At 34.5% G+C, this 18,940-nt stretch overlaps 1 protein-coding gene across 3 annotated transcripts in view; it reads right to left on the reverse strand.

Annotated features, from left to right (window-relative positions):
- LOC149806881 (uncharacterized) overlaps nt 1-18,940 on the reverse strand; it is a 164,042-nt gene that overhangs the window by 39,609 nt on the left and 105,493 nt on the right. For all 3 annotated transcript variants that reach the window (XM_089959097.1, XM_089959101.1, XM_089959088.1), the window contains one exon: nt 6,455-6,634. In XM_089959097.1, the coding sequence (XP_089815223.1) occupies nt 6,455-6,634 (180 nt within the window). The remainder of the gene's footprint in view (nt 1-6,454; nt 6,635-18,940) is intronic.

The raw sequence follows: 18,940 nt of genomic DNA on the forward strand, positions 1-18,940 counted from the left end.
CACTAAAAACAAATGTATACAGTTTCTAGTTTAATGATTCAAGCATGAAAAGCTAAATCACAAAATGTGACCCAAGTCAGTGAAGTACGAAATATTTTTCAAAGCCACCAACTTTTGTAAATTGGGTGTAGTAATCATCATGATGCACCTCTCATCAAGTGTCACGATTTTACTCATAGCAGTATTATACACAATGCAGATATAGTTCTGATTAATCTAAGAAAGTAAAATGTGAAATGTATGTCACAGTGACCTTTTGTTGCAAGGTTGAGGTATTAATATGGATGCATATAACTGTCTGGGTTGATGATTTTAAGAAGTACAAAGATTGATCAATAACTTTAAACACAAAATTGATTCAATGTCAGTGAACTGTAAAAGCCACTGTGGACTAATTTTGTGATGAGGCTGTAGAATTTACTAAAATACATCTCCCTAAAAGCTACAAGGTGTAGTACTTACTAAAATACATCTCCCTACCAAGCTACAGGGTGTAGTACTTACTAAAATACATCTCCCTACCAAGTTACAGGGTGTAGTACTTACTAAAATAACATCTCCCAAGCTACAGGGTGTAGTACTTACTAAAATACATATCCCTACCAAGCTACATCGACATTCAAGGCATAGTGGTATGTATATAGGTTCCCCCCCAAAAACTGAGCTTATCATATCTGAGAATGCACTCATATAATGTATATGTACAAAATTAGCCCCATTAGACTTCTTCCTCTGGGTTAGATGCTATGAAAGCCACTCAAGTTCTGCCTAGGACCTAAGAGGAAAGAATGGTTGAGATGTAGTTGGTCTGTACCTATGAGATTCTTTTTTGTGTGCAGATAACAACACCAATGCTACAGGCAGTACAATAGCTATCCTCCACCTTTTCGAGGCTATCTATTGAATTTCTTTCAAATAAAAGTCATCCCTAATATCATACTACACAACACACTGAATGAAAACAAAAACTGCAATTCTATTTTTTTAAGATGTAAATTATCAACACTGTAAAATTGTTTTATTTTTATGCAAATTACAGCAATTACAAATTACATACTGTCATAATTATTAATTACAAACTTAAATCCCTCAATTTTTCCTCAAAATTCATGTACTTCCTGGCAGAAATGTAAGTTGTATTAAACAGTACTAACATTTTTTAAGGATTAAACATTTGCATTTAGTATTTAAACCAGAAATTTATAAAGCAAGATATCACCACCAATATAAGATACAAAACCCTGAGGTCATAAGTCTGGAAATATGGTTGGGGGAAAACAAACATAATTTAGGTCTTCTAACTGTTAAGTCTCATACTAAATTTGGTTTCAATGCATGAAGTCTTTCAAAAGTTACTGAATGGAAATGAAATTCATGATGGATGGGACATAATGTGACAAATCCTAACAGATGTGATAGATGGATACAAGAAACAATATCTGCCTCTCCAGCAGACAGTTAAACAGACTTGTATGAGGCACTTAAATACCCTGTTATCTTCAGTTGAAAACTGTAATAAAGTAAAACTTGATTACCAAGATGCTGATTACCTATTTGTACGGACTACTACTGTTTTCCCCAAATCTGATTACCTTGAAAATCTGTTTGTATGGACTACTACTGTGTTCCCCAAATCCGATTACCTTGAAAGTCTATTTGTATGGACTATTACTGTTTTCCCCAAATCTGATTACCTTGAAAGTCTATTTGTATGGACTACTACTGTGTTCCCCAAATCCGATTGCCTTGAAAGTCTATTTGTATGGACTACTACTGTGTTCCCCAAATCTGATTACCTTGAAAATCTATTTGTATGGACTACTACTGTGTTCCCCAAATATAATTACCTTGAAAATCTATTTGTATGGACTACTACTGTGTTCCCCAAATCTGATTACCTTGAAAATCTATTTGTATGGACTACTACTGTTTTCTCCAAATCTGATTACCTTGAAAGTCTATTTGTATAGATTACTACTGTGTTCCCCAATTCTGATTACCTTGACTACTAATGTACAACAAAGTAACAGAAATCAGAAATGAACACGATCAAATATAATCTCATACAATGGTTTTTATAATTAACTTAATTATATTTTTAAAGTAAATGTAATTAAGAGTGAGGAATAGAGATACAAAGAATGAATTTCTTTTCATTTTACCACTGAGTGCTGCTATGATAATACGTCACATTTGTCATACAGAAAGCCCAAGCTAATCAGGCAGGATTAAAGACACATAATGGGTAGATCAAATGCTTCATGTGATCCATCCATCCCTGTTCAATACATTGTCGATTGATTATCAATGGTAACTTAAAGCCGTAAATGCTGCCATTATGTGCAAAAAGTCGTATATGCCAAACCATCTGAATAATACTGATTACTAAAAGATACTGGTCCTAATATAATAATAATAATAATAATAATAAAAATAAAAATAATAATAATAATAATAATAATAATAAAGACTTTATTTAGAGAAGGTAACTCAATTAGTTACAAAACTAATCTACCTTGAGGCCTTCTATCTGTTATGTACAATATATACAGTATATACAACATGATGTGAGGAGTCTGGCTTGACATTAAATAATTAAGTAATTTTAAAATTCAAAGTATCAAGCCTGGAACACATGCATGGGCATCTGTGAACACATAAACATATATAAAACATAAAATATAATCCTGCATTGAAAAATTCAGCTATGAAAATGATGTAAAATTACAGAAAAGCAGGCGGTATTTTTTGTACTAGAACTGTTCAATTTTCTAAAGATTTCATCCATTTAAGACACTGATTGTGAAAAGATGAAATCATCTTTGGGTTTCATTAAAACCAGATAATATCAACATTTCATCAGATTATGAGCCATGTAATTTCTCCCCTCATACAGAGAAACCCAACCATTTTTCACATGTGAATGAAGTAATCTGATGTTGATTGGTGACATCCATGGGTCAACTGATTGCAGTAGAAAGTTGGAAGATAAGATCTAATGATGTCATGGTACAGTGAAAACATAAGAAGCTATCACCATGCTATGTCATATATAGTAGGTGATCCTTATGTGATATATAGAATCTATGTTGGGGTTTGGACTGAGACAAGGAAATCTCAGTCAAGGGTTTATATTATTTGTCTCCCCACTAGGCTTGCCCGAGTGGGGAGACATATAATATAAACCCGCGACTGGGATTTCCTTGTCTCGGTCCAAACCCCAACGTAGATTACTTTTCTCACCCAATATTTTCCTTTAAAGTTAAAAGAATTCTTCGCTAGTGTTCATGTCCAATGTTTACATGCAGCACATGAATATAAATATGTTAATGAGGGCTATGGTGAGACCGTTGCGTCCGAAGTACACACTTTATACGTGTGAGCAAAGAAAAATAACAACATAAAACATCGCATAATAATGAGGTATTATTACATTTAATATATGGCTGTTATAAGAAATTGACAATAAATAATTACTATTTATTACAAGAAACTGTTTTATTTTCATCAGTTCCAATTTTGAAAAGTTATATTGTAAATAATAAAATGATACTGGCTACTCAGCTCTACTGTAGTTATACTTAGTACAAGCTGTAACAAAGAGTAACATCTTTCTTTAGATTATTCATGGGTAATTAAAGTTCTGTGTCACTATCGTATATAACTATTCTTTTCTCTGGAGGAGGTGAAACTGTGTGTGACATACTTGTGTTGTCCTTAATATTGATTGTAAAATTACCCCCTTGTATAATAGACCCTCCAAAAACAGACTCTAATGGATAACTATGGGCTAAACTTTCAAGTTCACGGATTCACTGAACATTTATTTTTCTGTCCTGCAAATATGGCAAGTGCTACAGTGAAATTTGCTTATGGATTAATGTGCTGACGGATAAATGATTACTTCTGGCTGGTAAGTACATTATTTGTCATTAAATAGTGTAGGTATATTTTTGATTTATCTGGGGTTTCTTTTTTTAAAAGTTGTTCTGAGCGCGTGGACACCTTGACTGATACGACTGGTCTGAGATGACTAGACTGAGATAAGAAAAGTAAGGTTAGCAAAACAGCTAGATTTCTCTGTTGCATGGGTGAGAAATGCTATTCTCATTTTGCATTGATCTGATACAGTAGTTGACCTAGCATTTATGAGTATCATTAAAGGCACAACTGATGTACGTTATTTTTTACAAGTCCATGTTGTATGCTTATCAATTAACATTGGAAAATCTGCAACAGCTGGATTTGTCTTCAGCCCAAGTTCACCCTTCAAAGCATTTCATTGCAACAGCTGATCTCCAATATTCACCCAATTCTTATTTTTATCTAATGCATGCATTTCTTCTCAGTTCTGCTTAAAAAAAAACAGGCATGCATCTCTTCATTCCCTCTCGAATCAATTTCTCAGTCACACATGAATGTTGTTATTACATTAGTCACTAATGAAATTTGTCAAATGTATCACATCACTACATTTGGAGCATCTTGATTATTTCAAAGAACGGTTTATGTAAGATAGCTTTTTTAACAAATCATTTTCTTCCTTCCAAACTTTAGATAGATTGGAATAATGGTAAAATTTATGAAAAACAGTGGCATTTCAAGGGTGATTAAAGTTAATGCCTACTGACACATGTAAACAGAATTAATGTCGGTCAAGTTTCAATTTCAATGTTTTTTTACACTTGTTCACAATTTTACTTCTGTAGCAAAATTCAGTCATCGGGACAACCAATGATAGATAATCAACATTTTAACAAACATAACACTAGAAAAATTCCCATACACAGAAAGCAAACATTGTGAAAAGGTTCAGCTGTTACTGATTACATATTATTAATATTTGAGTCATAAACCAACATCATCATAACTACATTTACATTGTGATGTAACATCCAGCAATGTATGCATGTATAGGATCTAACAGTGCATTAGCACAATAATGACTCTATAGTACTAAGTAAAAGTAAAGCTGTAATAATGTAAACATAAATGACTGCTAAAATCTAAGAACGATAAAAAATTCCAAAATAAAATCAAACATGCATTTCTACAAGATAAAAATAAAAGGTAAACATGTTACATTTCTTTAAAAGGTATAAAAAAAGGATAAAGGATTACAAAGTAAATAATGTAAATATCTGCTTAAAATTTGTTAGAACTATCATTGAGTAATGCAATTTGTTTTGGTTGGAATCCCAAACCTCATCAATTAGCATTGTTAGAAATATCATTGAGTAATGCAATTTGCTTTGGTTGGAATCCCAAACCTCATCAATTAACATTGTTAGAAATATCATTGAGTAATACAATTTGTTTTGGTTGGAATCCCAAACCTCGTCAAACATTGATAGAAATATCATTGAGTAATGCAATTTGTTTTGGTTGGAATCCCAAACCTCATCAATTAACATTGTTAGAAATATCATTGAGTAATACAATTTGTTTTGGTTGAAATCCCAAACCTCATCAAACATTGTTAGAAATATCATTGAGTAATGCAATTTGTTTTGGTTGGAATCCCAAACCTCATCAATTAACATTGTTAGAAATATCATTGAGTAATACAATTTGTTTTGGTTGGAATCCCAAACCTCATCAAACATTGTTAGAAATATCATTGAGTAATGCAATTTGTTATTGTTGGAATCCCAAACCTCATCAAACATTGTTAGAAATATCACTGAGTAATGCAATTTGTTTTGGTTGGAATCCCAAACCTCATCAATTAACATTGTTAGAAATATCATTGAGTAATACAATTTGTTTTGGTTGGAATCCCAAACCTCATCAAACATTGTTAGAAATATCACTGAGTAATACAATTTGTTTTGATTGGAATCCCAAACCTCATCAAACATTGTTAGAAATATCATTGAGTAATGCAATTTGTTTTGGTTGGAATCCCAAACCTCATCAAACATTGTTAGAAATATCATTGAGTAATACAATTTGTTTTGGTTGGAATCCCAAACCTCATCAAACATTGTTAGAAATATCATTGAGTAATACAATTTGTTTTGGTTGGAATCCCAAACCTCATCAAACATTGTTAGAAATATCATTGAGTAATACAATTTGTTTTGGTTGGAATTCCAAACCTTATCAAACATTGTTAGAAATATCATTGAGTAATACATTTGTTTTGGTTGGAATCCCAAACCTCATCAAACATTGTTAGAAATATCATTGAGTAATGCAATTTGTTTTGGTTGGAATCCCAAACCTCATCAAACATTGTTAGAAATATCATTGAGTAATGCAATTTGTTTTGATTGGAATCCCAAACCTCATCAAACATTGTTAGAAATATCATTGAGTAATACAATTTGTTTTGGTTGGAATCCCAAACCTCAAATTAACATTATATTTCTGATGCTCATTGAAAAAGACAATATGCCATAATAAATTTAAAATCTTATGAAAAACTAATGAAATATCATATCAGTCTTACCCTTTTAACTAAACACTCGTCCAGCTTGAGAAAATGGAGACATGACTCTTCAGGACAATTCTGCTGATTGTGTAAAGAGCAAGTTTTGTTGCAGGGGCAAGCAACACACATTGTGTATGATATTCTCTTCATCCATGTCTCACGCAGATCAGTCAAACAGGACTCCAGAAAATTGCGAATCTGCAAAATTGGTATAAAATTATCTTATGCGAGACTCTCAAGGACTCAAGGACCAGCATACTATAGGTATAAAATTATCTTATGCAAGACTCTCAAGGACTCAAGGACCAGCATAATATAGGTATAAAATTATCTTATGCAAGACTCTCAAGAACTCAAGGACCAGCGTAATATAGGTATAAAATTATCTTATGCAAGACTCTCAAGGACTCAAAGACCAATGAAGACAAAACCTTACAAATAAATGTAAATATCAAGTACGAGAAGATAAAATGTAAATCATTGGTTGATTGTGGATTTTATCAGCACTGTGAAGCTATACAGCAAAAAAGGTTACATGATAAAACTCTATGTACTGTAAAGGTTTATTACCAATGAGGGATAGAAGTACAAAAAGCAATGACAAAATGGTGAAAATGTGTTAAGGTTCCCAATCAATGAGGCATATAAATGATGTGTATATGGGTAATTAAATATTAAAAGATAAATTAGGGTGATTAACAGAACACATGTTGGTTAAAAATACTCAAAGGAAATAGGTTAGCACATAAGTCATAATTTAGAATAAATGTTAATTCAAGAAATTTAAAATACAAGTAACATTTATCTTATCAAAACGTTCCTACATGTGCTGAACATTGTAGTAATGATCACATGTAGGTTGATGATCATGTAAATCATTAAAACTCTGTAAAATGTATATAAAATAAAAGATAATGTCGAAAACCCAGTTTTATGACAAATCAACATCATCTGCTGGACTATATCTAGAATGAAATGAATTTGGGCACTTCCCCCTCTTAAAGTTGACGAAGGGGCTGGTCATAGTTGGGTCCACACAAAGTTTTCGTGTCATAATGTATTTCTTTTATAAACTGACATTAAATTTATAAAAATGAAAGTCTATATTCCTTTTCTTTAGCTCTTGTTTTATAGCTTCTGAGGATTTTTCTTTTCACTTGCCAATAAATCAACTGGAACCAGGCTACATTTTTACCATACAGTCAATCATACATATGGTAAAAGCTAAAAGCCTTCTATGCAATGATCTGTTCTGTCAAATGTGGAGAAAATTCTTTGATTTGTTTTAGAAGTAATTGAAAGGTTTTTCTATTTTTAGTAAGAATGGCCAGCTCTGCATATAATCTGCACAAATTTGAAAGCCATCTATGCCAGAATGCTGTCAAATTATGTCTATAGACCTTTGAGAAAAAGTTGCTTTAAGACTCTTCTTTTTTATTAATGGCAGCCATGTTCAAGTTCTAGCTGGTGAGTGTTCTGGGCTCCAAACAAATAAATTCTGTTGAAAGCCCACTTTGATGGTGAATAGGCATCATCTGCACAAAGGCCTTCACACCGGAATGCTTTCTTTGGAAATTTATCAAATTCTGCAAGCAGTTTCTAAGAAGTCAGCTTTCTGCTGTGCTGTACAAAGTCAAACATTGTTAACCAAGAGTTATGAAATTTAGTTTTGCTGGCCTTTATTTGCTTTGCTGTAATATGGCAGATTACTTTCAAAATGAATGACATTTGTACATTATTCCAACAACCAAAATAATCATGATTTGCACTTTATGCCCCCTAGGATAAATTTCTCCCACAATATAAAATACACTGGTCAACAGTGAAATCATTACTGACTTGAAAAGGCCCTAATCTGTAGTATTTTGGTGTGCCGAACACGAATATAACCGTGAAAAATTTGTATTGGCTCTCGTTTTGAAGATATTCATATACCTCATTTTCTATGTTTCACTGTGTAAATTTCTCCAGTAGGACTGCAGCAACATCCGGAATAATGATGTAACATTGCATAATACCATCATGCTCACATCATCCACAGTTGATTGCATCATTTTCTGATGCAATGCAATACTAATGCCATGCGGCTGCTGAAGTAAGTTGACGTCAGCAGTGTACTATACATGTGTAGGCCTATTATACTAATGCCAGGCGGCTGCTGAAGCTGACGTAAGCAGTGTACTATATAAAGCCCAATCAGATAGGTTCAGCATTTAAAATATTTTAGACGTTGTGTGAGACAGTTCAAGCTACTGTTACATAAAACTTATTATTTTATCCATTTACGTACAATAAAGAACAGTAATGCCTCGAAAGTGTGTTAATACCGCGGACAATTTTTGCTATATTTGTGGGGAAGTGACATTTGCCAACCAGAAGAAAAGTATCAATTCTCAAGTGAAGAAGGCATATCATCTTTACTTCGGATGCAAGGTTGGTGACCAAGACAAGCCTTGGGCTCCGCATATATGCTGTGCTACATGTACAACACAGCTTTCACAGTGGTTGAATTGCAAAAGGTCATCAATGCCGTTTGCAGTCCCAGTGGTGTGGAGAGAGCCAAGCAACCACCTAAATGACTGTTACTTCTGCTTGGTTCCTCCTCTTTCCGGCGGAATAACGAAGCGAAAGAAGTCGAGAATAGTCTACCCAAACATTCCGTCTGCATTGAGACCAGTTCCACATGGTGAGAGACTTCCTATTCCAGAACCTCCAGCAGAATATTCTCTTGATTCATCTGACGAAGACAAAGGTGAGTCGACCTGTTCTTCTCCTGGTCCATCAGCATGCAGTGATCCAGATTTTCACTGTGGTGCATCATCAACCCCACACAGAATAACACAGGAAGAACTAAATGACCTGATTCGTGATTTGGACTTATCAAAGAACAAGGCAGAATTGCTAGGATCAAGACTCCAACAATGGAATCTTCTAGAAGAAGATGTCACAATTACTGCATATCGAAAGCGCCACCAGCAATTGGAGCCTTTCTTCAGAAAGGAAAGTAATCTGATATTCTGTTCCGATATTGAGGGCCTCATGAATGCTTTAAAAATCACTCATGACCCACAAGAATGGAGACTATTTGTGGACTCTTCGAAACTGAGTCTCAAGGCTGTGCTTTTGCACAATGGAAACATTCTTCCATCTATTCCAGTAGCGTATGCTGTCCACATGAAAGAGACATACGATAACTTAAGGCAGCTACTGAATTCCATTGAGTATAACAAGTACAGCTGGCACCTCTGTGGTGATTTGAAGGTAGTTGCCCTTTTAATGGGACTGCAGCAAGGATATACAAAATACATGTGTTTCTTATGCGAGTGGGATAGCCGAGCAAGGGAAATGCACTACATGAGGAAGGAATGGACTCACAGGCAGAATGTAGCCATTGGAGAGAAGAATATCCAACACCCAGCTCTGGTTGAGGCTCAGAAAATCTTGCTACCACCCCTTCACATCAAACTAGGTTTGATGAAGAACTTCGTGAAAGCCATTGACCGGACTTTGCCAGCATTCCGATACCTGCATGAAAAATTCCCTCGACTCAGCGAAGCAAAGATTAAAGAGGGAGTTTTTGTGGGTCCTCAGATTCGAGAGCTTTTCAAAGATGACCGGTTCAACAACTTGCTGGAAGGTGACGCGAAACAAGCATGGAATGCTTTTCGCCTAGTTTCTACAAACTTCCTCGGAAATGTTAGGGCAGAAAACTATAAGGAACTAGTAGAAGACATGTTGATGAAGTATAAGAAACTTGGCTGCAATATGTCTCTAAAGATTCACTTCCTTCATTCCCATTTGGATTTCTTTCCTAGCAACTGTGGTATTGTTAGTGATGAACACGGCGAACGTTTTCATCAAGATATCGCAACAATGGAACAAAGATACCAGGGAAAATGGTCCACTACAATGCTGGCTGACTACTGCTGGACACTCCTCAGAGATGCTCCCGAACAGCTGTACAAGAGACAGGCGAAGAAATCTAAGATGTAGTCAATGACTTGATTTTTTATAGGTAGGCTATTACAGTTGACCTTTTACTATTGGAATGCATTTCGTTATGTAAACATTAATTTCTTGCAGATTACAAAAAAACTAGAGCCAATTTTGCAATTTGACTGTCATATTCGTGTTCAGCACATAAAAATTGATAAGAATTGACTAATTTTATTTCAGTAACATGACTTTTGTAAAAATTTGTTGTCCAGTGATATAGGTCATAATTCCCACCCCCAGTCTTAGCAAAGTGTATGATATTTGTCAGCTGTATAATTTTCAAGGGCTCAATGTCCTAGCAAACATCAGTACTTTATCACTTCAGAAACAGCATTTGGTGTTTCCAGCAAGTCCTACTGGTCACTGTCAATAGTACATCCTACTTCCTGTTGACTGGGATCTAAATTTTCTCTTTCAGTGCGTAGAAAGAACTTGACAATGTCAACATCAATCTTACATTCAACAGTGGAGTAGTACTCACAAATTATTATCCAGTGCTGAACATTGTCAAATGAGTTCAAATTCCTCATAGCACTACTTTATGCTTTTCAACATACTCCATGAATCCCTTAAAATCACAATCCTATTGACAAAATAAGCTTTCCTTTTCCTGGATGTTTCCATCGAGAGATTAAATGTCTCAATTCACTTAAATACTGAAAAAACTAAACTAACTTTTAAATATGATTTCACTGGAACGTGTCACTTAAATGTCTGAACAGTTATTTTTTGTCCTTTAGCTACAGCATGCAAATGAAAACATCTCTTCTGGGCTGCACGGCAACAGATTACAGAAAGCAGAGGCAAGTTCAAAGGCTATGTTGCCACTAATCCTTTTTTTCAATGTTTCTTTGTGTCAATAAACAACGGTCAACTATAAGCTGGTCTTCTATATAATAAGTGACAACATGGCTATTCCAAGATTGACACTGGTGATTATCAATTACTTAATCAAATAGGAAAATTAACTGACTTATAAATTTGGATAAAAGAAACCCTTTTTCTGACACTGTATGGTTGGGTGCTTGGATCAGTATGCCAGTTGAGTGAGCAAATGTCTGTTTGCTATTGTTTACCCTGAACTAAGCAATGCTTGTTCACAGGATGCATTGAAGATCAACATAAAAAAGAATAAATGCCTATCAGTTATGGTTAAAAATAATTAGATTCATATTTATCAGCTATCTAAAGAGCTGACATTTTGACTTGACTGAAATGAACATTCACAAACAGAAACTTTCACATAATTATGTGAAAACATAATTATTCATATAAAGAAAAATGAATTTATTAGGCAATTTTTTCTTCAAGAATATAAATAACTCATCTTGCCAAGTTATTAAATCAAAAATGTTTATTTTGGCAAAAGAATGGGTCAAATTAATTTAAAATGTCAGAGACACACAGTAATCGCAAGATTCACTGTGGAATTAAAAGCCTAGAAGAACTGTTTAATTATAAGCTTATCATAAATCCAGAAGATAAACTGCTTTGTGGCTACAAAGTGGTCAAACAGATGGGAAAACATAATTACCAAACAACTGCATATGATGATATTGGTTTCTTGTGTCCAATGTCTAACATGTCAAGGTAGAAAATGGTCATTTAAGCTCATCTGTCATTTTTTTAATGAGATCTTTAAATATCTATATTTGCTGAAGATGTCTAAATGGTCACTGGATTCGACTGGCACATAATCTGAGCACATACTGGATCTGACTGGCACATTCTGAGTACATACTGGATTTGACTGGCACATTCTCTGAGCACATACTGGATTTGACTGGCACATACTCTGAGCACATACTGGATTTGACTGGCACATTCTCTGAGTACATACTGGATTTGACTAGCACATACTGTGAGTACATACTGGATTTGACTGGCACATTCTCTGAGCACATACTGGATTTGACTGGCACATACTTTGAGCACATATTGGATCTGACTGGCACATACTTTGAGTACATACTGGATTTGACTGGCACATACTTTGAGCACATACTGAACTTGACTGGCACATTCTCTGAGCAACCAAACATCATAGAGTTGTAAAATATCATTACATCAACTTGCCTTGTCAATCCATCATACTGCCAAATAAACACCTAAATGAGGTAAAATTCAGTGGTCACTACATCTATTGTACAGTTTGTCTCTTTGTCAAAAGATGAATCAAGATGCTGCTGAACAAGCTTAATTCAAAGGTGGCTACACTACACACACTAAGTGTATTTGGTCAAAGGTGTCTACACTACACACGCTATGTGTATTTGGTCAAAGGTGGGTACACTACACACGCTAAGTGTATTTGGTCAAAGGTGGCTACACTACACACACTAAGTGTATTTGGTCAAAGGTGGCTACAATACACACACTAAGTGTATTTGGTCAAAGGTGGCTACACTAATAATAATAATAATAATGAGGACTCTGTATAGCGCCTGCTCTTTAGAAGCTCTAAGCGCTTTACAACATTAGACAACACATATAAGATAATGTAACGGCCGAGCTAGGTCCTGATAATACTACATTGGAGTATGGCATCAGGGATGAGTATGCTTCTTATCAGCTGACTTAGGAGGGGGAGAATGGAGTAAACTCGAACTCTTGATTTCTTTTCAACCATAACACAAGATGATTCATTTATTAAGAAACATTGAATAAAGTCAGTTCATAACCATGACAGTCTTGTTGTTTTTGTACCAAGCCAAAATACTATCATTGTTTGGAGGCACAGTATGGTATATGATAATTTCATGCAAGGTCAGGGTACGCATTATCACTTTACTATTAGTTCATTATATTATTTCTTCTGATGAGTGAAAATTATATTAGAGATACCATATGTGGATTTAGTTGCAATAATGTTTACTACAGAAGAGAAACTATGACTTGATTGTAATATGTGAATGTAAAATCTGCAAGGAAAACACTTGCTTGACTTTATACTTCAACTACAGCGTGATACTTATTTGAAGCAAATTTGTATAGATGGAAGTAAATTGGCTGTCAAGTTGGTGAGGAAAACACTCACAATAACTTAGACAACTAATACATTATAAAATAGAAACATAACTTACGTTTTTTAGATTGCTAGAATAATCAAGTATTGTTGAATTGAATTTACAATGTCAAATCAGTGAGGAAAGCACTCACAATGACTAAGACAACTAGTAAATTATAAAACAGATACATAACTTATGTTTTATAGATTGCTAGAATAATCAAGTATTGTTGAATTGAATTTAGAATGTCAAGTTGGTGAGGAAAACACTCACAATGACTCAGACATTTTATTTCCTAAGAACTTTGTTGGACTTTTAATTTAAGAAAAGGAACTATATATTTGTAATGTAGAGAAACTGCTCTGTATGTCTTTAGCTTCATAAAACTAATTAAATAAAGAAAATAAATAACGAAATGAATAAAAGTATTGGTCTGTGAGGACAACACTCACTTGACCTTATACATGTAACTGAGTTTCAAATAATAAATGATATAACATAATCTAGTTTGCTTATAAAAATAAATTAGAAATTACTAGAATGCATATAATTTGGAAGAGAGAAAGGAATTAAAAATAAAATAAATAACTTAAATAAAAACTGATTTGTACTTAAATAAACTTTATAAAAATATTTACTGACCAAAATATTGCCTTAAGTTACATAACTCTCTAATAAACTAAACAAAACAAAATAAAAAAATAAATAAAACGATAACTGTGATGTACCTAGTTTGATGGCTGCTAGCTGACTGAACTCCCTCAAACAGCCCACAAAGCCTTATATACTCCTGACAAAACCCACAACCAACAGAGCCCACAAAACCCACAACCAACAGAGCCCACAAAACCCACAAATCCAACAAAACCCATAACGCCCACAAAACCCACAACCAACAGCCCACAAATCCCACAGTTCTAGCAAAACCCACAATTTTTGTTGGAATATTCAAACAAGCATGAGCTAGTATTGCATGTGTATATTTAGTCAATTTTCACAATGATTATTTATAGAAATTACCAGCTGGATATTATACACATTGCTACATTGCGACTGAATTGCCCTAAGTAAAAAAAAGAAGAAAAAAATCAGTTTTGTATTTCACGGCACCATACTGTGTTATGCTGTCGTTCATAGCAATGGTTCGGAAACCATGTTAAGCACTCTTACAATATTACCGAGGCAGACCGCATGACAGGGTAGTCAACATGTATATGTACCAAAGAAATAAAGAAGAGGAAAACCAAACTTAAATGCGATGATGTATACAAATCAGGGGCTATAAACACAGGGAGTATGTACTGTACAGTCTTAAATGGTTAACTAGAAATAGTCATTAATCCAATTATCAGGGATGCCAGCCGCCGGCATGATACTCCCTATTTTCGCTATCAGAAAAACATGTAGACTATACCAACTAACTATTAATCGACGAAGTAAGCGAAACAAAGGATCCAAGAAAATATCAGTGTCAACTCATTTAAGCAATTCACTGCTAATGCACTGATTTAAAAAAAAAAAACACTAAAATCTAGATCGAATTGGGCGGCTTGTATGAATAGTGTTTACCGTATACATGTATGCATACCTCACTCCCTAAATGCAGGTTATTACAATAAAAAACATATATAATGATATGATTACAAACACAAACACTATGAAAGTAGAAAAAAAAAAAATGCTGAGAATATTTAAGGTAAGAAACATGATTAGGTCTTTAAGTTTGTTCTTGCAGTCGAAATAAGTGAGTTTTGAGAGCACTCTTGAATGGGGTCACTGTGTCTTTGTGTCTGAGTTCAGTGGGTAATTCGTTCCACGTTGCTGGGCCATGGTATGCAAAAGAACGCTGTACATATGACTTTATTTTCATAGTGGGAATAATGAGTATACGATTGTCAGAAGAGCATAAGTATCTTGATCTTGCTAGTGTGTACACGTGTGAGTTCGGATAGGTATGTTGGACTAGAGTCCGTCAGTGAAACGTAGCACAGAGAACAAATTTTGTGTTTGATTCTGGATCGAATGGATAGCCAGTGTAGGATACAGAGCAGCGGGGAGGTCTGCTCTGATCATGGTACTCTAAGTATGATCCGAGCAGCTGTGTTTTGAACTTTTTGAAGTTTCTGGAGTAGATATTGAGATGAACCAGACAGAATTGAGTTACAATAGTCCAGCCTTGAATGTACTAATGAACACACAAGTGTTTTAGTGGCATCAACTGAAAGATATTTGTGAATGGAGCTGATGCATCTCAGCTCAAGATATGCAGCCTTGCATATGTTCAAGACATGTTGGTGCAATGTGAGAGTACTGTCCAGAGTAACACCTAGGTTTCATACTGACTGTGTGAATTTAATGTTGGTGTTGCTAATATTTATTGTTTGAGGTAAAGGATGTGAATGAGAAAGTCTTTGTGTTGTAATCAGAATGGCCTCAGTTTTATCATCACTAAGTGTATTTGTTCAAAGATTGTTGTTGTTGTTGTTGTAGGGTTTAACGCCATTTTTCACCACATGATAGGCTATACATGGCGGCCAGTATTAATGCTGGAGGAAGAACCCAGAAGAAAACACCGACCCAAGAGAAGCTACTGGCAAGCTTTCTCACATACCCACATTAGCCGAATCCAAGACTCAAACCTACGCAGACAGAGGTGACATGGCAGTGATCCATAACGGAGAGCGCTTTAGAATACTCGGCCACTCGGGGCCCCTTTGGTCAAAGGTAGCTACACTATACACACATAAGTGTATTTGTTCAAAGGTGGCTACATTACACACACTAAGTGTATTTGGTCAAAGGTGACTACACTACACACACTAAGTGTATTTGGTCAAAGGTGACTACACTACACACACTAAGTGTATTTGGTCAAAGGTGGCTACACTACACACACTAAGTGTATTTGGTCAAAGGTGACTACACTACATACACTAAGTGTATTTGGTCAAAGGTGACTACACTACACACACTAAGTGTATTTGGTCAAAGGTGGTTACACTACACACACTAAGTGTATTTGGTCATGATGTTTTTCTTTTTAATTAATCGTTTAAACTCTGTATAGCTTGAAAACATAAAATGAAAACTTATCTTTTGGACTTGTCAACAGCTCTATAATTCAATAATTGCCCCAGGGTATGTACTACAGACTTATCAAAAGTCCTATAACTCAATAATTACCCCAGGGTATGTGTGTGATGAGTGTGTGTGATTTGGATTTTTTTACGTAGCTTTAACAATTTTTCAGTCATATTGCTACGATGTCTGCAGTGTGGCAGTTTATAGTGATGTCTAGCACTGGGGCATCATGCCGCAGACATGTAGCATGATGTCCCACCCAGTCACATTATCCTGACACCAGGCCGACCAGTTCTAACACTAACCTCTTAATGCTGAGTAACGAGCAAGGTAGCTGTTAGTACCATTTTTATAAGTCTTTGGTATCCCCAGGGTATGTACTATAAACATATCAAAAGCCTTGAATTCCATAACTGCCCCATGGTTCATACTTTAAACTTTACATAACATCACATGGTTCATACTTTAAACTTTACATTAGTCCCTAACATCACATGGTTTGTATCAGACAGTGTCAGCACATGATAACCGCATAACAAAATTTGTGAAGCTTAATTCCCAATAAAGAAAGGAGAATACAAGCAATTATGACAAACTTCTATCTTCGTCCTTCAAGATATATTTGTGAATCTGATCAAATAAAACATCACCATCAGATATGTTCCTTAATTATCTGATACATATTTTTTAGGTATTATGTCAGCATTTTGTCAATTAATAATTAATATTTTACAAACTGTAGAGTGGAATAAAATAATGACGTTGGGTGAAATTCTGAAGAGTAGTTTTCTGAAAGAAAAAGTGATGCTTAGTAAATAATTAGTTTGAAGGGAAGCCAGTGTAAGGATAAGAATAAGGATAATTCTAATAGCAGTAGCAGATCTAGAACTAAAATGATACATTTTCCAACACATTTAATAATCAAATCCAGAACTAAAATGATACATTTTCCAACACATTTAATAATCAAATCCAGAACTAAAATGATACATTTTCCAACACATTTAATAATCAAATCCAGAACTAAAATGATACATTTTCCAACACATTTAATAATCAAATCCAGAACTAAAATGATACATTTTCCAACACATTTAATAATCAAATCCAGAACTAAAATGATACATTTTCCAACACATTTAATAATCAAATCCAGAACTAAAATGATACATTTTCCAACACATTTAATAATCAAATCCAGAACTAAAATGATACATTTTCCAACACATTTAATAATCAAACTAAATCAAAGTTTTCTTTTTTGTCAAAACTTGTTATACAGTAAAACCTGTTATGAGTGACCTCTGCTATGGGTGACCACCTGTCATTTACGACCACCTTTGTAATGCATATAAATGCTCCATCATGAATGACTACCTGCAAAACATGACTAGCAACCAAAATATTGGCAAAAATATGCATTTCATCACTGCTATGAATGACCACATTGCAAAAACAGATATCAATACCAATGACCTTGATTTAATCCTTTGTAAACATGACAGCTTAGGACACATGTAGTATGCAAACAAAGTACACATTAAATAACACCACAGTTCAACCAGCATATCATGAGAAAAACACTACTAACCATTATTTGATCCTTTGTAACAGCAACCACATAAATAGTATAGATCAGGGGTCAGCAACCTATGGCACACGTGCTACAAGGTGGCACGTTAAGAGATTTTATATGGCATGCAAAGGGCAGCCAAAAATCTCGATTTTAACAGTTTTATTCTCTTATTGGTGGCATGTGCTTGTTCATTTTGTAATTAATCTGGAAAAAAGTGGCATGCTGTATAAAATAGGTTGCCGACCCCTGGTATAGATCCTTCTAATAATGTATTGAAGAAAAAAAAATTGGCTGGCTACAAGTCTTGTGAAATTTACAAGCATATGGTGTCATTTGTACAATTGCTGTAAACCAGACTAAAGTACATCACTAACCACCATTGTTGTGCTGAAGTCATGTGAATATTAGATTAGCCATGTTTTCATCAAAGGGAGTAATGATGGACGTATGCAGTCATTTCAGAGGTTTGTATTTTTTCTTTGTTTTTGTGAAAACCCACAAAACGCTGGTAATGTTCTAGTAAGAAATCTTTTGAAAGGGCTTTAATCTGTAATGCCTGTGGGTCAATGAGCTCTTTGTCTTTAATACTAGTAAGTGAGAATCATTTCTGGATTTGTTATCACTGAAGGGTTGTGTGTTTTATTTTAAATTTATTTATTTCTTTTGTTACAGTATTTTACTAAGCCACTCTCTATTTACCTGGGTGCATATAGTTGCAATCTTCATTATAATCGACCTGTAGCACTGGTAAATTAAACTTCGTCTCAAAATAAATGTATTGTTTCTTGATGAGGTAATTATGTCTTTTGGTTTCATTCATTGGTACATAATATATATTTATTA

This window comes from Sinohyriopsis cumingii, chromosome 1, assembly GCF_028554795.1.
Source record: "Sinohyriopsis cumingii isolate HCF-2022 chromosome 1, ASM2855479v2, whole genome shotgun sequence".
NCBI lineage: Eukaryota > Metazoa > Mollusca > Bivalvia > Unionida > Unionidae > Sinohyriopsis > Sinohyriopsis cumingii.